Source organism: Dysidea avara, chromosome 1 (genome assembly GCF_963678975.1).
Source record: "Dysidea avara chromosome 1, odDysAvar1.4, whole genome shotgun sequence".
NCBI lineage: Eukaryota > Metazoa > Porifera > Demospongiae > Dictyoceratida > Dysideidae > Dysidea > Dysidea avara.
The window spans coordinates 62871907-62899497 of NC_089272.1; the positions used below are offsets into that span (position 1 = coordinate 62871907).

The 27591-nt window shown below is 37.7% G+C and overlaps 1 protein-coding gene across 1 annotated transcript in view; it reads right to left on the bottom strand.

The window, feature by feature from the left end:
* Window positions 1–27591, bottom strand: part of LOC136240297 (uncharacterized) — a 73893-nt gene that overhangs the window by 4244 nt on the left and 42058 nt on the right. Inside the window, exons 4-10 of the mRNA XM_066031245.1 lie at window positions 20023–21658; window positions 13588–13967; window positions 12296–12583; window positions 12196–12243; window positions 12100–12144; window positions 2100–2201; window positions 452–553 (exon numbers count right to left, since the gene is read on the bottom strand). Of these exons, the coding sequence (XP_065887317.1) occupies window positions 452–553; window positions 2100–2201; window positions 12100–12144; window positions 12196–12243; window positions 12296–12583; window positions 13588–13967; window positions 20023–21658 (2601 nt within the window). The remainder of the gene's footprint in view (window positions 1–451; window positions 554–2099; window positions 2202–12099; window positions 12145–12195; window positions 12244–12295; window positions 12584–13587; window positions 13968–20022; window positions 21659–27591) is intronic.

Sequence of the window (27591 nt, forward strand, 5' to 3'; positions counted from 1 at the left end):
ATTAATCCCACAATCAATATAATCTCCCAGCCCTAGAAATGAATTTATCTGAACAAATTCACTAATCTGAACACTTTAATTGATGAATGAACTGGCACACAGGTGTTCAGATAATGGAGGTCCTGCTGTAATATGACATTGTTCTTTGTACTTTTCTATGTAATACTACGTACCTCTACAATGTGACCACCCAATTTCTTGTGTCAAATTATAGAGGTTTTCAGTACATACTACTACCATGTGTGCATCTACTTATGTGTACATTGAATTTAATACATTGTGAGACCGTACATGGTACTTGATGTGTATACCATAATAATATCAGTTTTGTTTATACTGGTAGGAGTTAAATATTGGTTTAGTAAAACCAAGTGGAAACATTAACTAAGGAAACATTAAAGTTGTGACTATACAATAAAAAGCTTCAGCTTTATCATATTCTTATTCTCACCTAACAGTATATCCTGTTCACTATACTCAACAGTACTACATTGAACAGCTTCATCTGTAGATGTAGTTGTCACTGATACTGAATTAGAAGTCTGCACTGGAACTATAGAAATAACAAGAAAAGGACTAGTGAATAATGTAGCCAGCTAAAAGTATCATATACCGTATAACGGGAATGATTCACGGAAGAAAACATTCGCGAATTTCGCGATTTTAGGTGCATTCACGAATGTTTTCTTGTTAATTTTTTTCTACAATTAAAAGTTTTTTTCATGGATCAGCATTCATGTAACAAGTGCATAAGCGGGTAGCTACTCACCTTGCTACTCGCTAAACTGTTATATATGCGTAACGGTATAGCCAGAGACCGTGGCATGTGATTCGAACAGAGATGCAAACTTCAGTGACAGTGGAAAAATATCAGTGCTACTAAATGGGGAAAGTATAATTGCACCCCAGCGATTCACTGTGCTGGAAATGTCGTGTCTTAGCCTCGGTTTTAGTGCCGCCCCAAGGCTATAGGCGTGCCTATCGTCCGCACTCATTATTGTGAATTATTATTATTGTTACTGAGCAGACAGCACAGTTGATATGCTCAGGTAAAAAGCAATCATAAAATGAATTTAGCTACGAAGTTACAAAGATTACAGTTATTGAGTTCCATACAATGAATGTCTACTTCTCCAGCGAAACAGCAATCATGCATGGCTACTAGTACATGTATGTGTAGTACGCAACATGTCAGAGTCAGCCATATAGTCAAGTGTTCCCTAGCTATCCATAGGAAAAAAAGATTAATTCTTTGTGGGCGCGTGCCCAATTATTAATTACTTTATGCAATAAATCGCGAACGTTTTCTCACGAATGAGGAAATAGTAGATCATTCACGAATGTTTTCTTCCGCGAATCATTCCCGTTATACGGTATCCAAGGTAGTCACTATGCACTTGTATATAATCCAGCTTGCTTGTAAATATGTGTGGTTATACACTGATGACTAGTTTTGTGAATACTAATTTTTATTTTTTATTACTGTTACCTCATCACTGTTATTTCAGTAAATAACAGTGCCAGTAAATAACTAAACAGACTATGTATAAAAATGATTAGATTTTTGAAAAGGGGTCTTCCACACACATCCGATTCTATGAACTTAGAAGACCATAACTTACTGTTCAGCTAACATATAAACTTCAAATTTTCTCCATCCATTAAGCTACGTTGGTACTCACTGCTGACCAAATTTCAAGTCAATAAATACCTTGTTCTGCTCTTAAATTACCAAATGACAAAGTTGATAAATTGAATGTGTGTGGAAGACCCCTTTTTGCAAATCCGGTCACAGTATTATATAGAAAGACATTTTGGTGAATGTGGTTCTTCATGCCTCAATACAATATGTAGTTGAAAGGATAGTGCTATTTATGCAGATTTTTATTTGTGACAAAATTGTTAGTTTCCAAATTCTGGCCAGAAATGTCTAGCTACAGTATGGCTATCACCTTAGGCAATTCTGTAGACTTTTGTTTACTTTTAGTTCTAGAATCAAATCATAACATGTTGCTTATTGATAGAAAGAAGACAATGAAATGTAATGAGCTTATCAGCATTACCGTATTTAGTTTTAAAAAATAACATGTTCTCATTACCATTATTGCCAACATTGGATGTGTTGTCTTTACTTCTGCCATCACCATTGATCTTTGTTGGTAATACTCGTGGTTTCTTTGATGGTGGTGAATGTGTATAATCTAGAGTAAAAAATGAGAACAACAATGTATACAGTAGATGTATATTATAATATGCAAATGTTTACAGAGTTGCCCACAGAAATTAAGGGGCCCAGGGCAAAGAGTTAAAGTGGGGCCCCAGGGGCAAGGAGGGTTCCACTCTGAATCACAACTTCAGCCTAGCTGTAAGTCGAAGACCAAAATTATTATGTCCTAACAATGACAACAGCTGCCCTCACCAACCATATCTCCTTATTTATAAGCTTGCTACACTGCTCCTCTGAAGAATACTGTGACTGCTCTATTAGAATATATCAATCTTTTAAACAGGTATTCAAAGGGCCCTTGATGGGGACCCCTTTCAGGTTGGGGCTCGGGGAAAAATGCTGTGGGTGGCCCTGAATGTTTACTCAGGAGCCACAGTAAAAAATTCTTTATGCAGTGTACTGCACAACCTGTCAATAAATCACAATAGATGTATTTTAATTGTTTGCATTTTTAAAAATTTAATTTCAAAAAGGCATTTTGTTGCTGCCACAATCAAAAGTACTACATACACCATATGACAGGAAATTTTGACAAAAGAAAACTTTAACGAATTTAACAATCGGCTACAGCACCTCAAAAGTCAGCTTGCTTTTCACCAAATTTTAATTCGTCAAACCTGATTAATTGTGAATTTGTCAAGTTTTTCTTTTGTCAATATTTCTTATCTACGGCAAGCTCAAACATATTCACAATTGTATTTTCATGAAACTGTCATCACCTGTGAAACTGCATATGTATCAAACGGTATGGTCATACTGTTTAAGTAGGGATCCTGCTGAAATTTTTGTGCGCCGCCCAAAATTCCGCCTTTAAAATGCATCCTATAGATATCTTATGAGACAAAAATCACCTTTACGGAATAGTACTAATCCATATAATGCATAAAACAGCATTAAATACAACAAAACACTTACAGGTGGCCGGATATAGAATTTAAAAAAATCGCCAAAACTTGAATTTTAGACTGCCTGACTGCCTGACTGACCAAAGTTGAAGCCTAGAGGCCAAACGAAGCATTGCACAGCCACCATTTTACACCACAATAACAAACTCACCAGTGGGATGTGCCGTTTGGGGTTCCGATGAGTGTGTGCCCTCTGCACCTTGTCTTTTCTTTTATCTTCAATCAGGCTGCTTGTCTTCTTCTTCATCCAACAGAACCATATCAAGGTGTTAATTTTCCGTATCAACACTTTCTCTAAGCAGCATAACAGATGCCACAAGATTATTTAAGGTGCTTAGACTACGCGCTACTGAACGGAGGTACCGGTACTAGATAGCTTTCATGATAGGTCACAAGGTTATGCCCATTCTTTATTCTACGCATTATCGATCTATCGATTGGGACACACCTCTTTAACACTAGCTGTATTTCAGTGACCACACACCTTCAAGTTGGAAGGCTGACTCGAGATACTCTAATAATCGATCGAAACCATGACAACCACACCCCCTTTTGGGCAAGCACACATCTTTGCAGGCTGACTCGAGATACTCTAATACAGCAGTCACCCTAATAGAACAGTCACATGCTTATAGCTAGCTGTATGCCTTAACAAAAAAAAGCTAAACAAACTAGTACATTAAAAATTCAAAAATAAAGTAGGATCCGAGCGATAAAAAGTAGTGAAACAAGATATGAACAATGGTAGCTATTACAGCATAGCTCGGTGGGAAATCCCTACTTTGGCATGGTATGGCAATTATTCTGTGTTCAATGCCAAAGTAGGGATTTCCCACGAAGCCATGCTGTAATAACTACCATCGTTCATATCTTGTTTCACTACATTTTATCGCTTGGATCCCTACTTCATTTTTAAATTTATAATTTTTGATGAACTGGTATATTATATATATGTACCACTTTCACACCTCAGGTCAAAGGAAAGCCAGTACATATATATATCACATATTGCACTGACTCAAAATGTTAATGAGACATACGCAGTACTACCAGTGCGTATATCTCGTTACACACTGCCTTAACGAGATATACGCACTGCCACCAGTGCATATATCTTGTTAACTCAAGACATTGCACACCTAATAGGTGTGCACACTATACTCAGAAATCATTAGATTTTTTTGATGTTATACTGTTATCCTCTTCTCTTATATAGGGAATCAAGCAAGCTATGATTGTGAGATTGAATTCTGCCAAACAAGCTGTGATTGTGGGATTCAATTTTAATACATCAATTATAGTTTTGTTTTTTACTTTTGTAAATGTAGTAATTAAAGAAACATAATTAACACTAGTCTCTTAAAATTGCTATATCAGCAAAAGTAAAATGAAACTACTGTTTGATGTATTAGAATTGAATCCCACAATCACAGTTTGGTTGGCAAAATTCAATCCCACAATTACAGCTTACTTGATTCCCTATAAATTATTGGAGAAGGGTATAACAATTTAAGATTTTGCCAATTGTGACTGAATTTTGGAAAATCACCCATATAAGTATGCGTGAAATAATTTGAATTTTCATGTTTAGCGGGCTGCTAATAAGAGCAGGGTAAACCATTTCAAGAATTTTCTTGTAATTTAAGGTATTGAGAATGGGCTAAAGCAATCAACAAGTAGATTTGCACTATCATACAGTATGATAGTACTGTATATTAGGGACATCGAAGGTGTGGGGGCAATCCGTGATATGATATAACCCAAAACCCTGCCACAATTTTTCCTCACGACATGACAGTATTGGTTGGGTAAAACCAAGCCCAAAAGTGTCTTCAGATCAACCCGAAACGTTTACATCAAGTTGCTACAGAATTTACAAAAAAAATTATTTAATAGAATTTTCTACTGCCTGCCTGCCTGCCTGATGCCTTCAGTCAAGCGTAGCAGAAAAGTGGCTACAGCTACAGCCCTAATTTTTTGCAAAAACGGTTTCTAGTTCACTTAAGAAAAAACCTTTGGTATATTGATAAGCATCAATGCTTGCGCTATTGTCTTACCTTTTATCCTTCTTTACCATGGCCATCAGTCAAGGTTCTACCGCTGAGTGTTAATAGACCACAGTACAACTTCCATACCAGTGTATATTGCATCAAACTATTCGAATACATGTGGTCGCCAGTTGCACCAAAAACACACACGCGTGTGACTCGCTGTTGATATCGATCAGAGAGAACAACTCACAGCGAACTATATAGCAATGCGTAAGTCAATAAATATAGTTTATTTAGTAAAAATGTTAAACCGAGTCGGGTCATCCAGGTCCTGCTTCACAGATTTGGGTCTGACCCCACGTGCTAAATTAAATGTGGACGTGGTACTACACGTCATAGCATAGCTCTGTTCCTTTCGTGAGCCACGCCCACTTACATAAATTACAGTCTGTAGACGTATGGTAGCCACGTCCATTCATCAAAGTGTAGGCATGCACGAATCCACGTCCACTTACGTAAATTACTGTCTGTAGACATATGGCAGTCACGCCCATTCATTAGTCTGTAGGTATGCACGAATCCACGTCCATTATTGTCTGCAGGCTTATGTTGAGCCACACCCACTGATCAGTTATTATTGCATGAGTCATAATCTAGTATAATAGTGCTGTGAGTAACTCAGCAGATATTAAGTGGTCATGAGCTTGCAAAAAAAATTTTCACAAACAAGTACAAGAAAAAAATTGGAATTTTAGATTAGATTAGGAACAGTGTATATAATGCTATAATAAAAAGTACTGAAACAAGCTGGATCGGAGTAGTACGTAATGTCCAAATACTGTAAAACAATAAGAAGTGAATATCCCTACTGTGCTACACTCACACGCCCTAATCTAATTTAAAATTCCAATTTTTTTTCTTATACTTGTATAGTTTCTGATTTAATCATTAAATACTTTAGGTTTCAAATACGCCCATATGGGTGATTTTCAAAAATTCGGTCACAATTAGGTAAGCCTGCATACTAAAGTAGAACACATTAGTTATACCATGGGCACTTCTGCCTTGCCTGTATATATGCACTTGGCCTCGGATGCGTGCGTATATATCAGGCAAAGCACTCATGCCCGTGGTATAACTATTATTATATTGGTGTGAAATTTCATCCATCTGAAGTTTCTGTCAAAATGGCCAGACTAAGCTAATTACAAATTTAGACTCTATTATGTTAATACAAGATTTAAAAACAGTAGCTAATTGCAAAAATTTATTCCAATTACTTTTAGCTGGTACAGAAGCATGCAGATATAAAATGTAAACAAATGCATGGTTGAAGCTGGTTGTGTCATACAATCATTATTAATCAAGCTTGTACAACATCAAGCATAAATAGTACTTAATTAGTTGCTAAAACACTTTCTCCTGACACTTAATTTACAAAATTTTCCTGTAAGGACATGCCTCCAGACCCCCTAAAATTAGCATGCTTAACTGACCATATACAATGTTGACTATGCATAGTCTTAGAAGGCATAAATGGTGCAAACTGCTGGTTTGGTGCAAATCTGATAGTTATGCTGCATTTATATTCTGGTTCTTTATAAACCTGCATAGTTAGCCATTAATATCATACAGTACTATTGTACTGTATAGTAGGGACATCAAAGGTGTGGGGGCAATCTGTGATATAATATAACCCAAAAATCTGCCTCGATTTTTCCTCACAACAACATGACAGGATTGGTTGGGTAAAACCAAGCCCAAACAGTGGCAGATACAGGGGGGTTGCAATGGTTTCCCTCTGAAAATAGCGTGCACCCCAAATTTATTGATGAGTCATCGTGTCAGTGATAAAATCGCCACGTGTGTTATAGAAGGATTCTCTACTGGCAAAAATCTTCATAGTTTAGCCTTTGAAATCACAATTATAACGTTGTACAGCAGGTTGCGACCTTTTCTTTTTTTTTGGTCTTCAACTTACAGCTAGGCTGAAGTTGAGTGGAATCTGAAACCCCTCTGAAAATTTGTAGATCTGCCACTGCCAAAAGTGTTTTCAGATTGACCAGAAACGTTTCCGTCAAGTTGCTACAGAATTTAAAAAAAATTTTATTCAATGGAATTTTCTACTGTCTGCCTGCCTGACGCCTTCAGTCAAGTATAGCGGAAAACTGGCTACAGCTACAGCCCTAATTCTTTCGCAGAAACGTTTCTAGTTAGCTTAAGAAAAAACCTTTGGTATATTGATAAACATACAATGCTTGCGCTATTGTATTACCTTTTATCCATCTTTACCATGGCCATCAGTCAAGGTTCTATCGCTGAGTGTTAATAGACTACAGTATGGCTTCCATAGATACAGAGAGAAACTTTGGTAGTGGTAAACTTTACTAAATAGCAAACTTAGTATAACTTGCACTTGGCGAAGCGAATTCAAGTTCAATCTTTAGCTATAAAGATGTTAATCTCAGGCGCTACGAGTAATCGGGAGATTAACTTTGGCAAACTTTTAGCAAATCGCCAAATTCGCCAAAGTTTCCTTCTATATGGTACATTTTATAGTTATAACACGTTTATACAAGGGATATGACAAAAATATATGCACAAGCGCCGCAGGTGCTAGTGCGTATATATTTGTCATATCCCGAGAAATCGTGTTATAACTGTTATATTCTACACCCCAGTAGATGAAAAAATTATAGATAGCAAGGTATAGTGAAACAGCACCTGTTGAGTAGACATCCTTGATGGATCAGACATTTAGATTCTGTAGCAGTGCCACACCCATCTACTCGCGATTAGTGAAGGAGACAAGAGTTCATCGAAAATTGTTCAGGCTAGTGTGAATGATACCACAGTAGGCTCTCCATTATCCAAACACCTGTGTGCCAGTTTAATTACAAATAAGTGAACTTGTCTGGATAACTGTTTGAGTATTCGAGAGTCTGTGCCCGGATAATCAAGTACCTACTGTAGTAGCTATCTAATCCAAAACAGCCAAACTGTAAAAAAAGTGTGCGGCCCTCAGAAAGGCTATGGTGAAAAAAGATGTGAAATCCAAGGTGGCGGCCAAGAAATGGCTGTGATGGTAGGTTAATGGTAAAAATTTTAATAACAACAATTCAGGTGAATTTGGTGCCGCTTAGTCTTGGCACAAAAATTCACCTGAATTGTCGTTATTAAATTTTTTACCATTAACCTACCATCACAGCCATTTCTTGGCCGCCACCTTGGATTTCACATCTTTTTTCATCATAGCCTTTCTGAGGGCCGCACACTTTTTTTACAGCTTGGCTGTTTTGGATTAGATTTTATTTCTTTTTGTATTTGTATACCCCAAAGCCGGCCTATGGCCAGCTTTGGGACTTTTTTAACCTATGTTTTTTTCTTTACTACAGGAAGAAGAAAAGATGAAGTAGATGTACTTTAAATATTTTATCAGTAAATGTACAAATTATATATACTGTATAATACATATGTGACTGGATTTGCGAAAAGGGGTCTTCCACACACATCCAATTTGCCAATTTTGACAATTGATAACTTCAGATTGGAAAGAGCTATTGCCTTGATATTTGGGCAGTGGTGAGCACCACTATAGCTGAATACATGGTGAAATTTTCAGGTTAATATGTTACTTGAACACTGAGTTATGGTCTCCAACGTTTACGGAATTGGATGTGTGTGGAAGACCCCTTTTCGCAAATCCGGTCACATATATTGATTACAGAAATCTCCATGGTAGTTTCTTTGTAACTGAACACTCTACAAGGTGACTTCTTCTAATTGCTCTCTCTACAGGGTGATTTGTTTGTAGCTGAACTATCTACATGGTGGTTTCTTTGTAGCTGAACTCTCTACAAGGTAATTTCTTCTAGCTGATCTCTCTAAAGGGAGATTTGTTTGTAGCTGAACTATCTACAAGGTAACTTCTTATAGCTGATCTCTCTACAGGGTGATTTGTTCGTAGTTGAATTCTGTACAGGTGATTTGTTTGCAGCTGAGCTCTTTACAAAATGGTTTCTTTGTAGCTGAACTTTCTCCAAGGTAACTTCTTCTAACTGATCTTTCTACAGGGTGATTTGTTTGTAGCTGAACTATCTACAAGGTAATTTCTTCTAGCTGATCTCTCTACAGGGTGATTTGTTTGTAGCTGAATTCTGCACAAGTGATTTGTTTGCAACTGAGCTCTTTACAGAATGGTTTCTTTGTAGCTGAACTCTCTACAGGGTGATTTGTTTGTAGCTGAAATCCCTACAAGGTAACTTCTTCTAGCTGATCTCTCTACAGGGTGATTTGTTTGTAGCTGAACTCTCTACAAGGCGATACTTCTAGGTGATCTCTCTACAGGATTCCTTGTTTCTAACTGAACTCTCAACAGGGTGATCTGTTCATAGCTGAACTTTCTACTGGGTGATTTGTTTGCAGCTGAACTCTCTAAATGGTGGTTTCTTTGTAGCTGAACTCTCTACAACGTGACTTCTTCTAGCTGAACTCTCTACAAGGTGACTTGTTTCTAGCTGATCTCTCTACAGGCCGATTTGTTTGTAGCTGAACTCTCTACATGTTGGTTTCTTTGTAGCTGAACTCTCTACAAGGTGATTTCTTCTATAGCTGATCTTTCTACAGGGTGATTTGTTTGTAGTTGAACTCTCTACATGATAGATTCTTTGTAGCTAAACTCTCTACAAGGTGATTTCTTCTATAGCTGATCTTTCTACAGGGTGATTTGTTTGTACCTGAACTATCTACATGATGGTTTCTTTGTAGCTGAACTCTCTACAAGGTAGCTTCTTCTAGCTGATCTCTCTACAGGACAATTTGTTTGTACCTGAACTCTCACATGATTGTTTCTTTGAAGCTGAACTCTCTACAAGGTGATTTCTTCTAGTTGATCTTTCTACAGGGTGATTTGTTTGTAGCAGAACTCTCTACAAGGAAACTTCTTCTAGCTGATCTCTCTACAGGAAGATTTGTTTGTAGCTGAACTCTCTATACATGATTTGTTTGTGGCTGAATTCTGTACATGATGGTTTCTTTGTAGCTGAACTCTCTACAAGGTAACTTCTTCTAGCTGATGTATCTACAGGGTCACTAGTTTGTAGCTGAATTCTCTACATGGTGGTTTCTTTGTAACTGAACTATCTACAAGGTGACATCTTCTAGCTGATCTTTCAACAGGGTGATTTGTTTGTAACTGAACTCTCTACAAGAAAACTTCTTCTAACTGATGTCTGAACAGGGTGAATTGTTTGTAGCTGAACTCTCTACAGGGTGATTTGTTTGTAGCTGATCTCTATACAGGTTACTTATTTCTAACCGATCTCTTGAATTCTGTTCAGGGTGACTGCTCTATTAGGATGACTGCTCTATTAGAGTATCTCGATCTTGCACTTGCTACACCAAGTTGGATTTCGTGTTATAACTCCGTGGCTTTAAGTCTGATTCTTCTACACCATTGAAGAGCCTTTCTAAGATGATAACTCCATCTGTACAGCGATTTTCAAAGCATTACCCCAAGTGGTTTATCTGGTAGGCGTGGCAAGCATAATAATAATAATAATAAAATATAAAAAAATTGCTAATCTCGATTGCATAATTGTTACACACTGTTGATTTTTTCGCTGTATCTTCCTGGTTTTTAGCTCGATTTCTTTCAAACCACAAAAGGTTTGAGGTTCAATAGTTAACCTATTCACCCACCGATTTTCAGCTTCTTCCCATACGCGGTTTACCCTGTAGGCGTGACAACATATTGGTGTTATTTTTCGTGCATAATCGCTCATAACGCTTTGCCTGTTTATGGTATTCCAGCCAAAGTTGGTACCGAGATGCGCCTTTATACCCCCCTTCTGTGTGCCAAATTTCAAGGCAATTGGATAACGCATTCGCGTTTTATAGCAGTTTTTGTAAGTGTGCGAAAAGAGGAAGAAAAATAAGAAGAAAAAAACGAAGAAACTAAGCCAATTTTTGAAGTCGCATATCTCAGGAATGCCTGAAGCGATTTCGCTCAAATTTGGGATGTGGAGTACTGAAGTTGGAGGGAATGTACACAGCAAAATTTGTCTTGTTTCATCAAGGCAGCACAGAGCTACGGAGGTGCAAAAATTGCGTTTTCTTTCTTCCTGTCAATATACTCACGGGGTTGCGCGCCGGCTTCTTGGGCCGCACGACACACTACCGTGTGTCTTGATACAGTGAAATTATGAGTGATAGCACAAAATTTGCTTTACTTATGTTCCCTAATGCCAACCTATACATTATTTTTTGATTGATATTGAAATTTTCCTTTTGCACTGATAACTCAGTGAATTCCGGACACTTTACTGGTCACATTGTTAACAAGCATTCGGTGGCAGCTAAGAACTATTATAATATAATTATGCATGTGAAACTTTACATGCTACATATTGTGTGACATTTAATCTTTTGACTACTGCACTACATTTATAAACATCTTGTCTGAATATTTTGCAAGTGCAAAAGAACTTTGCTTTATTTCATTGAGTAGCTCAATATGCACAGAAAATTAATTATACTGTCTGTTCATTTTTACCTAAATTCCTATGAAAGGCATTAAAACTATTTAATAATAATAATAATAATATTTACACCCTGCGTACTGTATGTTACAGTATCACAAATGGTAGTAGTAGTATAAATACAAACAGTAACCAAAGCAGACCTGCTCAATAAGTACTTGCAATGGTTTCCTGTGTAGTTATGCATGACCGACTACTGTTTCAAAGGCTGTTTTTATCGGTGATGGAGCCCTACCCAGTATACATACGTAGGTTAAAATGCTACTGAAAATTGAGTGCAAGTACATAAGATCTTGAGGATACCCAATTTGCCACCCAAACAAGTTTGGCTTCTCAATCATGTGTAATCAAGTTATCCTCAAGCTGTACCACAAGCAGTAAGTACAGTTCTACATATGTAACAGACTGGAAAGTCTTTGCAATGAAACAATTGTTACCTCTTGTGTCATCTTCCCTGCTAGCTAGTTTATCACTACCAGAAGCTAATTGAAGACGAAAATGATTACAGTGCAATAAATTCATAAACTCCTTACCAATTTTTGTACCACTATCCAGTGCTTCATCGTTGGCAGCATCAGAGGCTATAATATATAAAGCTTATGTACAAACAGCTAAACAATGTCATTAATTTACCAGCAACAAATTTTTTCTCAATTTCATCAGCCAGTACATCGTGTTGTACACTTTTAGACCTTAAAGCCTCAACTAACTTAGTCCAACTTGCTTTTGTATCTGTTTGGAGCCAAAAATTGAACATTTCAGTACAACAGCCCTCAGTATTTCCTTTGTTATCAGTTCCGATGACTTTTAACTTCTTAACATACTTTTTACCTAACAATTCTACTCCCAGATCATACCACTTTGGGGCAATTTCAGTTCTAACTTGACTGATTAACTGCTGAATGGTTGGTGTATTAGGATCTACATATACACATGAATACATAGCTACATGATCATACAGTAAACTAAATGTTGCGATTACCAAAACTACAATATTATTGCAGGTATTGTACAAATACAAGTGGACACTTGAGTAAGTTGATGAGAATATTAGCAACTAGGACTACACCAAATCTAGTACCAATATTTGGCTGATACTACTGTTTTCATAAAGCATCGGAATTGACCATTATATTGTTGCAAATACTGATTCTCATTACATGCGGGAGTAACAAACAGTAACACGCTCATTATTACTTGTTTATTTTATTCGTGCAATGGATGCCAGGCATAATGCTAATGACTACTGGCAAAATTACTCATCTATGCTCTGCACATCCAAGAAATAGAATCAATATACTCTAATAGAACAGTCAATCATGGCAAGTAGCCATTTACTATGGCTGTTTCATTACAATATTTCTATTTATCAAATGCTGTTTTTGCTAGCACCATTACATAACTCTTTATCAAACCAAAGTAGAGCATAGAAGAATAGTGGACTAGCTGCTAAACTGGCTTGCATTTGAATGACTTCTATTTTCAAGTAAGTAAATCTTAATTGCATCGTCAGTTCATCATAACCTTGTATTGCAATTACTATGTAAAAACTTGTACAAGAACATCATGAAATACGCAAACAAAATATATGTATGGTGTTATTAATAAACGTGAGCAGCTATGAAGTAAGGTACTTGGTATTGGTACTTGTACTAGCAGCAGGTGAGTACTTGGTATTTAAAGTATGTATATCAGTAAAAAATAGAATCAGTATACAAATCTATTAGCAATGTATCAATGAGGAAGTCCATTAGTCCACATTAAGTGTATATAGTTGTTTACACTGTAATTGTGTTTAAAACTGTTTGCACTTGTGACATATTTTCATACAAGTACAGCTATTATACAGTATGTGTATGTATAGAACATTTTAATGAATATTTCATATGACCATTTCCTCAAACTAATGATGTATGCTCACTCACCAGGAGGATTTTTGAGCTTCACTAACAAATAGTAATATGTCACATCTATTTTTGCATTGTTCTTACTACAAAAAAGTTCTGCATCAGCTGTAATAGACTTGAGGACTAAATGTGGTTCATGTTGTTCATTATGCCGCAAAGGACAATCCAAATAAGCAATAGGTTTTCTGGATTTGGAAATACAACTGTCGTGGATTTGTAAAATAGACTCTTCCAAACACAGTAGCAGTTTCTCACGTTGACTCCATAACGTCATGTTGTTCACTTCTTGTTGATGCACACTGATGTAACACTTGATACAACTGGTCTTGGAACATTGCTGCAATGTAAAACTTTGCTTGTTGTTGTTGAAGTCAAACACTCCAATTCCACGAAATATCCTAAAAAATATAAAAGTAGCTAATTGATGCACAAACAAAACTGAAATGAGAACCACTATGATCATACAATTACAAACATGCTTGTCATGTAACCCTCTTTGACATTTTATCACCCACGATATACATCAATCAATTACTGCACTCTCAAAAAAGTTTTATAATGCTAAACAATGTATAAAAGTAAACAATCACAGACAGCCAAAAATTGAATTTTAAAAATTTTGTGTCCCAGACTGCCCCACTGGCCACAGTTGCAAGGCTATAGAGGACAAACAAAGCAGAGCACGGCCACTTTTTTATGCTACAATAAAAAACTCACTGGTGACATGCACCTTTTCTAGTTCTGACAAGTATCTGCCTTCTGTACTTTGACTTTCATTTTATTTTCAATTACATGGTCGACCTCTCTTCATACAAGGAAATTTTCCAAGGTGTTAATTTTATGCATCGACACTTTCCTAAGCGGAGCACATTTTGATGCCACAAAACTATTTGAAATGTTCAAGCCACTGTAGGTGGAGTAGACAGGTGTAGCTGCTCTTATAAAACCAAGTATAAAATGATCGCTGATCTGACCACACCCCTAAACGATAAGAACACGGCCTCGCACTTAATGATCAGTGCACTCTGTGACCACGCCACTAAATGATGTAGCTGCAAACAACTGCAGTATTGCTGTAGAAAACTAGACATGGCAAACCACATCCCTTACTCTATTACCTTTAGATGAGCAGAAAGTTTAACAAGCAGTCACAGCCAAAGTGTATAACATAGCTATGCAATAACAAAAAGTTAACAAACTAAATTATTAGAAATGATGTAGGGTTCCAAAGTTTAAAAAATAGTGAAAAACAAGATTATATGAATGATGGTAGCTAATACATACAACATAGCTATGTGGGAAAATCCCTACATTGGCATGTCACTGAAGTAGTGAAACAAGAGGATAATTATTACAACAACTTTGTGGGAAAATCCCTACTGTTCAGTGGTTAAGGATTTGGGTGTTTTGTATGGAGGTCCCTGCTCCTTGGTACAGTAAGTTTTTCAAGCATCCGTAGTGACTGTTCTATTAGAAGAGTACCTTGACCCCTGGATTTACAGTTATTTGGTTTTTGCCTTGTACTGTAACTCTATAGCTGCCAATGTGATTTCCACAAAAGGTTTTAGCTATGATGGTTAACCTTTGCACTTACCAATTCCCATAAGCAGTTTACCCTGTAGGGGTGACAACGAGTTGGCCTTTTTAAGGCTGCACATGTGTACGGAAAATACAGCATGAGGGGGTGTGTTGAAAGGCTAATACAGGTCAAGGCAAAGCTGATTTGCTGTATTTGCCTTGAGACAAACCCAAGTGCTGTATTTTTTGTACACACAAGCATAAGCGATGCTTTAAGTGTTCTTTGTACTTCCTTGCTCAGAGTGATTTTCTTGAGTACCCAAATCGCTTCAATTTTCGGTGATCAGACTAACAGTAAGTTGTCATATTTGTAGTCGTAGAATGAAGTTGTAGAATTAGTTTGGCTATAGTTTTAACATTTGACAGTATCATGCACGTGACCCATCATACTGTCTGTGTGAGGTTGTTGCATCAATTTTCCATGTCAGACTATCAGTAAGTTTTCATGTCATAGAATCAACTGGTAGGATTAGTCTGGCTAGTTTTAGTGATCTACGATGTCATGCACATGATCAATTGCGCTGTCTGAATGGGGTTGTTTTCATAATATTCCTTCATAACTGTGCTGCATAACTGTACTGTATTATCTACATAACTGTGTTATGTGACTCATACAGTACAGTTATGCAGCTAATTGGTACAATATGGAAATACAGAATGCAGCAGCACTTTGATCCTCCCAAACAAAGTGCAAATAATCATCCACAGCTCTATGACTATTTATCAGATTCCCACCAAACTTGGTATGTGATTTAGCCTCAATGTGTTCTTAAAATGCACCAAACTCAAGAAATTTAAGTTACACATTTGCATCCTATAATGGTTTTTGTACAGTAAGGCCATACCTATTTGAAAAGTTGTTGCTCGGATTATCTTTACAACAAAATGGGTCGGTCGGTAGGCAAAAACAGAAAGAAGAAAAACACAAAAACAGATAGCTAGTTTCTGTTTCAGACATGTTTCAAATTTAAAAACATTTTTACACTGGCTGCACTGTCCACAAATATGTCAAATATCTTCTATAAGCCACATGCATAACTATATAAAATAGCTAGTAGCTACATACATGACTCACTAAGCTATTGATAGCACTGAGGTTTCATATCCTAGATTGTCATAGCCAGGGCCATGGGGGCACTGGATATAGACTCTATATATGCCAACAGATAACATTTGGTATCAAGACACACGATAGTGTGTCGTGCGGCCCAAGAAGCCGGCGCGCCACACCGTGAGTATATTAACAGGAAGAAAGAAAACGCAATTTTCACACCTATGTAGCTCTGTGATCCCTTATCCGATTGGAACCAAATTTGCTAGAGACGTGCCGCCCAGTTAGGGGAGTCTACATACCAAATTTGAAGAAAATCGCTCCAGCCATTTCCAAGATACGAGCGAACAAAATTTCGTTTTAATTTCTTCGTTTTTTTCTTCTTCTTCATCTTCTTCATTTCGCACACTTCGCAAAATTCGCCATAAAACACGAATGCGTGCTCAGATTGGACTGAAATTTGGCACACTTAAAGGGCTCATTAAGGCGGATCTCCGTACCAACTTTGGTAGGAATCCGATGAACATTCACGGAGTTATGACCGATTATTTGCGTAAAATAAGGTCGAAGGTCTGTCACGCCTACAGGGTAAATCCCTTGGAGGAATCAGTTGAAAATTGATATGTAGATGGAGCAACCATCGTAGGAGTGCCTTTTTGTGGTTTGAAAGGAATCGAGATAAAGACCATGGAGATATGACACAAAACCCAACCTGTGTCAAAATTACGCGATCGATTTTTATGAATAAAAAAACTATTAGTTTTCGTGTCTACCAGGCAAACCGCTTAGAGCAATGAACTGAAAATCAGTATGTAGCTGGAATAATCATCATAGAAAGTTCTTGCAGTAGTACAGAAGAATCGGATTACAAATCACTGAATTATGATTCGAAAGGCAACTACGTGCAGCAAATGCGAGATCGAGATACTCTAATAGAACAGTCACCCTAATAAAGCATTCAGCTGCATGTATAATTTACACAGTTATATTACATTGCAAGTTATTCTGTAGGGAATTCAGCTACAAACAAGTCACCCTGTAGTCAGATCAGCTAGAAGAAGGTACCTAATAGAGAGTTCAGCTACAAAGAAGCCATCATGTAGAGAGTTCAGCTCAAATAAATCACCCTGTACAGAATACAGCTACAAACAAACTGCACTGTAGAGAGATCAGCTAGAAGAAGTTACCTTGTAGAGAGTTCAGTTACAAAGAAACAATCATGCAAAGAGTTTAGCTGCAAACAAATCACCCAGTAGAAAGTTCCGCTATGAACAGATCACACTATAGAGAGTTCAGTTAGAAACAAGTCATCCTGTAGAGAGATCAGCTAGAAGAAGTCACATTGTAGAGAGTTCAGTTACAAAGAAACAATCATGCAAAGAGTTCAGCTACAAACAAATCACCCTGTAGAGAGTTCAGCTAGAAACAAGTCACCCTGTAGAGAGATCAGCTAGAAACAAGTCACCCTGCAGAGAGTTCAGCTAGAAGAAGTTACATTGTAGAGAGTTCGGCTACAAAGAAACTACCATGTAGAGAGTTCAGCTGCAAACAAATTGCCCTGTAGAGAATTCAGCTACAAACAAATCACCCTGTAGAAAGATCATCTAGAAGAAGTTACCTTGTAGAGAGTTCAGCTACAAACAAATCACCCGTAGAGAGTTGAGCTAGAAACAAGTTACCCTGTAGAGAGTTCAGCTAGAAGAAGTTACATTGTAGAGAGTTCAGCTACTAAGAAACTACCATGTAGAGAGTTCAGCTGCAAACAAATTGCCCTGTAGAGACAAACAAATCACCCTGTAGAAAGATCAGCTAGAAGAAGTTACCTTGTAGAGAGTTCAGCTACTAACAAATCACCCTGTAGAGAGTTCAGCTAGAAACAAGTTACCCTGTAGAGAGTTCAGCTAGAAGAAGTTACATTGTAGAGAGTTCAGCTACAAAGAAACTACCATGTAGAGAGTTCAGCTGCAAACAAATTGCCCTGTAGAGACAAACAAATCACCCTGTAGAAAGATCAGCTAGAAGAAGTTACCTTGTAGAGAGTTCATGATCAGCTGCAAACAAATCACCCTGTAGAGAGTTCAGCTAGAAACAAGTTACCCTGTAGAGAGTTCAGCTAGAAGAAGTTACATTGTAGAGAGTTCAGCTACAAAGATACTACCATGTAGAGAGTTCAGCTGCAAACAAATTGCCCTGTAGAGAATTCAGCTACAAACAAATCACCCTGTAGAAAGATCATCTAGAAGAAGTTACCTTGTAGAGAGTTCAGTTACAAACAAATCACCCTGTAGAGAATTCAGCTAGAAACAAGTTACCCTGTAGAGAGTTCAGCTAGAAGAAGTTACATTGTAGAGAGTTCAGCTACTAAGAAACTACCATGTAGAGAGTTCAGCTGCAAACAAATTGCCCTGTAGAGACAAACAAATCACCCTGTAGAAAGATCAGCTAGAAGAAGTTACCTTGTAGAGAGTTCAGCTACTAACAAATCACCCTGTAGAGAGTTCAGCTAGAAACAAGTTACCCTGTAGAGAGTTCAGCTGGAAGAAGTTACATTGTAGAGAGTTCAGCTACAAAGAAACTACCATGTAGAGAGTTCAGCTGCAAACAAATTGCCCTGTAGAGACAAACAAATCACCCTGTAGAAAGATCAGCTAGAAGAAGTTACCTTGTAGAGAGTTCAGCTACAAACAAATCACCCTGTAGAGAGTTCAGCTACAAGCAAGTCATCCAGTAGAGAGATCAGCTAGAAGGATCACCTTGCAGAGAGGTCAGCTACAAAGAAATCATCCTACTTCATCTTTTCTTCTTCCTGTAGTAAAGAAAAAATGACAGGTTAAAAAGCCCTAAAGCCAGCCATAGGTCGGCTTTGGGGTATACAAATACAAAAAGAAGTGAAATCTAATCCAAAACAGCCAAGCTGTAAAAAAAGAGTGCGGCCCTGAGAAAGGCTATGGTGAAAAAAGATGTGAAATCCAAGGTGGCGGCCAAGAAATGGCTGTGATGGTAGGTTAATGGTAAAAATTTTAATAACAACAATTCAGGTGAATTTGGTGCCGCTTGGTCTTGGCACAAAATTCACCTGAATTGTTATTAAATTTTTTACCATTAACCTACCATCACAGCCATTTCTTGGCCGCCACCTTGGATTTCACATCTTTTTTCACCATAGCCTTTCTCAGGGCCGCACTCTTTTTTTACAGCTTGGCTGTTTTGGATTAGATATGCTTTTCAGGAGCAAAATTTTACTCCTGACTGTTTTATTAGAGTATCTTAATCTTTCAACATTAATTTCTAGGTGTCGCGTGATCAGATTTTTTTTCCTTTCCTTAATTATTTTCTACATAAAATTGGGTTGGTCGGGTCCAAGCAACAACTTTTCAAATAGGTATGGCCTATGTTAAAAGAATAATCTAAGCCCCTCAAGCCCCCTAAATGAAGATAAAAGGCTGAATTTTAAGGGCTCATATTTTATGACTGTTGCTCGAATTTGGTATGTGGGGTGCTAACAGTGGAGGACACTGTAGTAACAAAAGCATGGAGTTACATATCCACGAGACTTGCATTTCTTTTTTCCTGAGATATACTCATGGTGTGGCACACCGGCCTTCTTGGCCACACAACACTATCATGTGTCTTGATATAGCTAGCTGATAAATAGAAACAAACTCCTAATTTTCCCTATCCTTTTCACCTTGATGACCACTTCAAAGATTAGCTACTTGTAGTTCTGATTCATAAAACTTATTTTCAAAAATCTATTGTTATTTCCAAATTATTCAAAAATTTAGCCTTTGAAAATTTAAAGTACGTGTGAGCATAATACTTACCGACGAATTCTATACTGATATTCTTTCCTCCATTTTATAGCTGACACCAGAAGATGATTAAAGACAATATCAGGCAAGTATTTGTCAGGGAAATGATACAGAATAACATTGTCAACACTTTCAGGATTGGGTCTGTATGTCTCTGTCTCATTGTATATCAGCATGGCTGGAACAAAGAAAACTTGACCATTTTCAGGTAGAGTGTATGAAGACTGTTCATTTTCAAATTTGGTGTCGCTATCAACTTCAACTACGAGATCAAACTTCTCTAAAAACCCAAGAATAATATTTTTATCCTTAGCTCGACCAGACTTTTCCAAGATGTCATCAAGTAGATCTTCTTCTAGAAGCCCAAACTTGTCAAAGCGAATACACTTATTATTTAGATCACCTTCAAGCAATATATCATCAGTATATTCATGTATTTTAATGACAGTGGAAACAAGATCAGAAACTTCTTGAGGTGAGATAAACACTCGATTTTTCAAAGCCTTCACTTCTGGATAGTAGAGAAGAATGCCTCTCTTAGTATAGAAATTTAAAAGTGGCAACAATTTATCTTGATCATCTTCCAATCCAGAGTTTTGCGCAATTATAGAAGCATCTTGCCATGAAATAAATTTGCGGGAAGATTGTTCTAATATAGCTACTTCAAAATTTAAGTATGATATATATCGATTTTCATCTATTGCAGAGCAGGCAGCTTTAACTGCTATTTCTTGCAGACGTAAAATGGCTACTTTGTACTCTGGGTCATCTCTCTCCTCATTATCAATAAATATTATTCCATATGTTGAAAAATTGTTTTTAATCAAATGTCTAGAAAGATTTTTCTCCATCAAGTAGTCCTTAAGTTTTGTAGTAACACCATTTTTATTTTTACACTTTTTGGAATGAGTAGCAACCAGTACAACAGTAGGAGTGTAATGAGAAAGTGCTCCACTATCACTTTTCACTCCACATCGACTGTGAATAGTTTGTAAGGCAAATTCAATAGCTTCAAGAGTAGTTTGCTCTTTTCGTGTTTTGTACACTTTTTGAATTCTATTATAGCGATATCGTCTGATTACTGGATCATCAAGATCTTTAGAAGCATCAAACGCTAGAAACACCACATCAAGTGATGCAAGGAAGAGAAACTGAAGCTCATAATAAATCTCTTGACCACCGACATCATAAATCACTACTCTGATATCACCTTCAGGAACTTCTTTGTTCTGTAATATCTCTTCTGCTTTAGTTAATTCTTCTGGTGGAGGTTTTTCCTGTTCTTCTTGCTGTTCTAGGAGTGTTTTGCTGTCTCTCATTGCTTCAGTCATTCTTTTTTTTACTTCACATTTGTAGTGCTTAGCAACTTCTATTAGTTGTTCATGAATTTTCTTGGGTTTCCAGTTTGTTACAAACTCACGACCAACAGTACATGTATTTTCAATATTTGCACCAATCGTTGATGGTTGATGCTTGAATGGCTTATGTAGTAAAGAATCAACGGTGCATGATTTTCCGGCTCCTTCAGCACCGAGCATAATTATCTTAAACTGGTTTGCTTTATGTTTGCCCTTGATGGCTCTTCGGTGAGCCATGGCAGTCTTTGTGCCTGTGATGGCTCTCTGGGGAGCTATGGCAGTCCTTGTATCTGCAAAAACAAAGTGTATAATATATAATAAAAAATCATTAGTTCCTGACAGTGTTGGGCCGTTATTTTTAAAAAGTAACATATTACTTATTACTGCCACTGTGATGAAACATTACAACTATATATTACATACTTGTAATGTGCTAGTTAAGTATTGTATTAGTACTTCATTAGGTAAAAATATTACAGTAATGAGTAGTAATGTGCTACTTTAGTAACACATTACTTATGTAAAGTAACTATAAATTGGATTATACTAACATAATAAATGTAGGGTGTTATAGTCGTTAGTAATAACATTACATAACGTGTTACAAAAGTAACGGGTTACGTCCAACACTGGTTCCTAATTACCATACAGAATATTGACCTTGGTAAAGACTATAGCCATTAAATTATGGCAAGAATTACTTAACAATTGATTCTAATTCGGGAAGTACTATTAGCTGGACTGGACTGGATTCTGGACTTCACTGGAATGGAATGGAATCTGGGTTCAAGTTTATTTCAGTACGTACTACACTCTCTCACTCTTATCAAAGTGTGCTAGCCAGTTTCTTGAATACTCTAATAGAACGTTCAGAATTTTAATGGCACAAACTGAGTTGAGACAATATAGACTACCACCACGATTACTATTTGTAGGAACATGTAGCTATGTTGGTGTAGTGAAACAGTGTAAGGCATGTAGTATGGGTGATTTTCATGGGTACAGCTGCCCAGGTACAGTAATTTGCCTAGGTAGTTAGTTGTCCCAAGCCGTGTAGTTAACTTAGTTTCGAGCAACAGACTTGTTTTGCCACCTTGACCTAATGATGAAAGAAGAAAAGGATCGAGACTAATCACCCACGTAGCTGTTAGCAATTAGCTAGATTCTAATAAAACAATCACGAACAGTGGAGATCATATACCCGTGAAAATCACCCACACTGCATGCCTTACACTGTTTCACTATACATGTTTATGCAAAGCATGAATAATACTCATGGTGGTAGTCTATATTGTCTCAACTCAGTATGTGCTATGAAAATTCTGAACATTCTATTAGAGTGTTTTAAGAAATTGGCTAGAGCAGGGGCGGTGGAGCAGGCCAAAGAGTGAGGGGGCCAGGCCAGCTGTAAGTTGAAGAACAAACAAATTTTAAAAAAGGTCACAGCCTGCTGACAATAGCTGCTCTCTACCAATTATATCTCCTTATTTATAACTACACATACGTAGCTAAGTAACTTGCTACACTGCTTTTCTGAATACTGTGATTGCTCTATTAGAGTATCTATATTTTGCTGACTGTTCTATTAGAGTATCTCGATCTTTTCTTGCAAACAGTGACCCATAAAAGTGGGGGGGCCATGCCCGACCCCCCCCCCCCCCCCGTCTCCACCGCCTATGGGCTAGAGCACACTTTGATAAACGCGGGAGAGTGTAGTATGTACTGAAAATAATCTCGAGCCCAGATTCCAGTCCAGTCCAGCCCAGTCCAGGTAATAGTACTTCCCTTATAATTCTACTCTAAAATAATAAAGACATGCTATAATAAAGATTAAAAATTTTAATAAAGGTTTAACAATAAATAATAAAGATTTTTTTTGTTGAAGTTAGGAAGACGTGCACTTCCTGGTGAGTCATTATTGTAAATACACTTTTAGACACATGCTCTGAAGGATCACTGGTTTTTTGCTTCCATACATTGTACGTTGGAGCTGAAACAAACATTCAATTCACTCGAATATTCACTTGGCTGGTAAGACTTTGGGCTTGATTTATCACTATCCGACGTTGCTTCAGCCTAAGAACAGTTGAACAGCCCACCACCATTCTCGGAACAGAACAACTCACTATCACTGTTCTCAGAGTTAAACAACTAGCCCCAGTTCTCAGAGTGGAAGAACTCACCATCACCATTCTCTGAGTAGAATAACTTATCATCGTTCTCAGAGTAGAATAACTCGCCACCATTCCCGGAGCAGAGGAATACCTGAGATGCCCTTTCCAAATGTCTCCCTCAACAGCAGGGGGGGGGGGAGCTACTAGAACCAAGGCCCCCAGAGAAGAGGCCAACTACAATACAGAGTTGTATGTTGAAACATCATATTATCCACCAGGGCATTCAGGCACTCCAAATTCCAACCAAACCACTAGTCTTAGACACACCACCTGCACAATTGGCAGGCCATAATTCAGGACCAGTGGCTCACAACACAGCACAGGGCTATAGAATAGACTTCTGGACCAAATCACAACAGAAGCAGTCTCCACTTCTCCCTCAATTCTCAGCAGACCACCTCCAATTGATCACGGAGGAGATCACAGAGCTGTTACAGAAACAAGCTATAGAGGAGTTACAACCATCAGAGGGGATTCACAAGTTGAAAGACCTCTTGCAGCCAGGGAACTGGTTAGCCAAGGTCGACCTAAAGGATGCCTTCTTCATGATATCCATCACCATCAGTACAGAAAAAGTAGCTATAATCTATATTCCAAGGGAGAGATTATCAGTTCACCTGTCTCCCCTTCAAGCCGCATGGGTATTCACCAAAATTCTCAAACCAGCCATAGTGCTGCTGAGACAGAAGGAGGTGAGGCTAATAGCCTACATGGATGCTATTGCTCGCGGAGTCAAGAGAAATGATTCACCATCGCCTGGCAGGGGTGACATATTTGTTGGAAAATCTGGGGTTCATAATCAGCAGGAAGTATGAACCCAGCTCAACCCTGGAATTCCTAAGTCTAACTGAGGACTCCATGGAAATGGAGCTACGCTTCTCCCCACAGGAATGAAGTGTATACCGGTGGAGGCCTGCAAAATAGCAAGGCTGGGAATTTCTTGGGCTCGCTTGTTGGGCATGATAAATGCAACAAGCTGTGTCATTCCCCTATCCCCCCTACGGATCGATCAGCAATCTCATCAATGCATGAACAAGTTGATGGTCATAACATTGGCCAACACCTGGTCATTATTACACTAATCAAGGAAATACTCAACGTCAGACCACCACTGCCACGATATATCAGTACCTGGAATTCCAGACAGTTCTCATTACATAGAATCTCTGGCAGACAACAAGATGCCACTAAAGCATTTGTCTCTTAAGCTTGCCATGCTGTTAGCCCTTACTCAACCTTTCAGGTTGACAGACTTGTCTCGGCTAGACATATTGAGATGAGTTTACAAATCAGATGGAGTCTGTTTTTTCCTGGTAGCCTAGCCAAGCAATCCAGGCAAGGCTCACAGATAGCCAACTCTTTCTTTTCCTCATTTCCAAGTAATCTGGCACTATGCCCTGTCTCAGTCAAGCTTACGAGAAAAGAACTGAACCTATCCATGGACAAGAAACAAGACCACTACTAGCTACTATAAAACCATACAAGCCAATCTCCTCCAGATCAGTACCCACTGTCTCAAGCCAATGCTAGAACAATCAGGCATTGACACAAATTTTCAATGCGCACTCAGTTAGAGGTGCCTCATCATCAAAAGCTACCAATGTGGACATAATCACAAAATGACGTTAGTCCTCAGAGTCAATATTCCAATAGTTTTATAATAAACCATCAGAGGACTCAGTCTACGGTAGAGCGGTGCTCTCATCTGGCTGCAACTACAAACCTCACCTTTGATATGTGAGATTGAGCCCTTTGAAATATAATTAATAAATGACTCAGACCACGAAGTGGTTGTATGAAGAGGGTGAGGTTGAGCATATCAATGTTCCCACCCACCCACCCACCCTAATTTGTAATATCTACTCAAAGACCAATTGGAGGGTTCGATTGCGGGTTTTTACTTTGCACCGGAGGTGTGCAAAGTTGTGAACACAGCTGTTTGAGAATGAAAACTGGGCATATGCTCAACCTCACCCTCTTCATACAATTCTAAATAGCTTGCGACCACTTCATGGTCTGAGCCATTTATGAATTATTAACAAGTATACAGAAAAATTTGGAATTTTCAACTAGAGTAGGGACCATAGCACATCGACAATAAGTACTGAAACAAGTTAGGGTATAGTGCACGATATATTAAATCACAGTAAAACAATAAGAAGTGTTATATCTCTACTGTGCATTTCCATTATGGTAACATGAGCACAGTAGGGATATCACACTTCTAATTGTTTTACTGTAATTTAAGGTTACGGGATACTGTAAACCCCACATGTACACTATCAATCATTTTTCATGATTAGGGGTTTGACTTTTCTTAATGCATTGTTATCAAATATTTATGCATTCTCAACTTCTCATTAATCAACATGGAATTTAAATGTTGTTATGGAAACATGAGTTGTCCCCATGCCAATTAGTGAAAACTATGAACCAAAAATCAGACCAATGAAGAACCATGAGAACTTACTAACAATTCTAAAGTTTGAAGAACATCACTTGTGAGGGACTGACAAGAGGATTTGTGAATAATGTGTATAGTTGCTGAAATACGACTACAATATGGCATAAAGCAAGACACTGCGGTCACAAAATAAATTTTTTAATTGATATCACAAGCACTAGAAACATTATTTCTAACAAATGACTGTCAGGACCAAGACAAGAAGCCAAACTAGTAGTCTGTTTATACAAAATGTTAACAACTAGTTTGACAGTCCTGAATTTTGGTTCAGGAAAATATCGCCATTAGTCAGCAAAACTATGCATGCGCTTACAGGTGCGCCAGTTGCTAAGTGTGTTGTTTCTATGTTATCTTGTACTGTTATGTGTGTTTTCTTGTACCTTGTACCTGTCCAGTTAGCACGCTATGATTCTCCCAACAATTTAAGCCTGTTACCAGCTGATACACAACACAACAACACCAAGCCCACCTTAATTACATAATAAAATTTTTGTTTGACAGTCGCTCAGTATCCCGTAACCTTAATATATCGTGCACTATACCCCAACTTGTCTCAGTACTTTTAATCGATGTGCTATATTGTCCCTACTCTAGTTGAAAATTCCAAATTTTTTCTGTGTACTTGTTTGTTACCTTTTTTTAATTATTATGACTGGTGAACTCACGCATACTGCATCTGAATAGTGACACGCACCCCAGCTATATTAATTATCGTCTGAAAAGTGAAGTATCTATTATGCTCCGTTGCCTACTATGTTCAAACCATTACACAGCAGTACAAATTCAAAAAGTACCTCTGCAATCAAAATAGCCACTATGAAAAATATAGATGATTTCTGTTATGAAGGGAAGCTATCACGTGCTACCACCAAATCGACACTTTTCACTGTCAGCAAAGATGAATGGGACACAATGGAGGACACTGGTAAGTCCATGAAGAATTTATTGTACGTACTGCGGTATGCCAATAGGCACCAGTCAGGCTGAAGTAATGTCAAACAGTGAAAAAATCAAGCCCATGGCCTTAGCCTTTATCGAGTTACGCTTGTCTGAAGGCATCAGTCAGTCAGTCAGTTACTTACTCAGTCAGTAGAAAATTCTGTTAGGCCACACAAAGTTAATTATATGTTTCTGGTCCAGCTCAGATGCAAAAATTGACCAGGTGACCAGGCTTTTTTTTTTTTTTTTTTTTTTTTTTAATTTTTTTTTTTTACAAATGATTAATGCATACATAGCTACCAACTGCACTGTAATGTTTAGTATTAACTCGAGTATTAATGATGTAAAAAGTTTAAATTTCAGGAATCACAAAAGAAGGTACAAGCTGATAAACTCTATGAAAAAATAAACTGAGGATATAGCAGCAAACACGCCCATTTACAATCGATCGATCGCGTCATGCTAAGGAAGCATCTTGGAAAGCCTAACCAGAAAAAAAAACGCTTTGAACCACAAATAACGTACAGAGCTATCTTCTTAACTGTTTTATAGCCTTTCTATCGTATTATTTTACACAAACTTCTTAGAGAAAGCCTTGAGGATGCCCTGCATTTTTGTTCGCGTAAGAGAGAGGGCAACGCCCCCC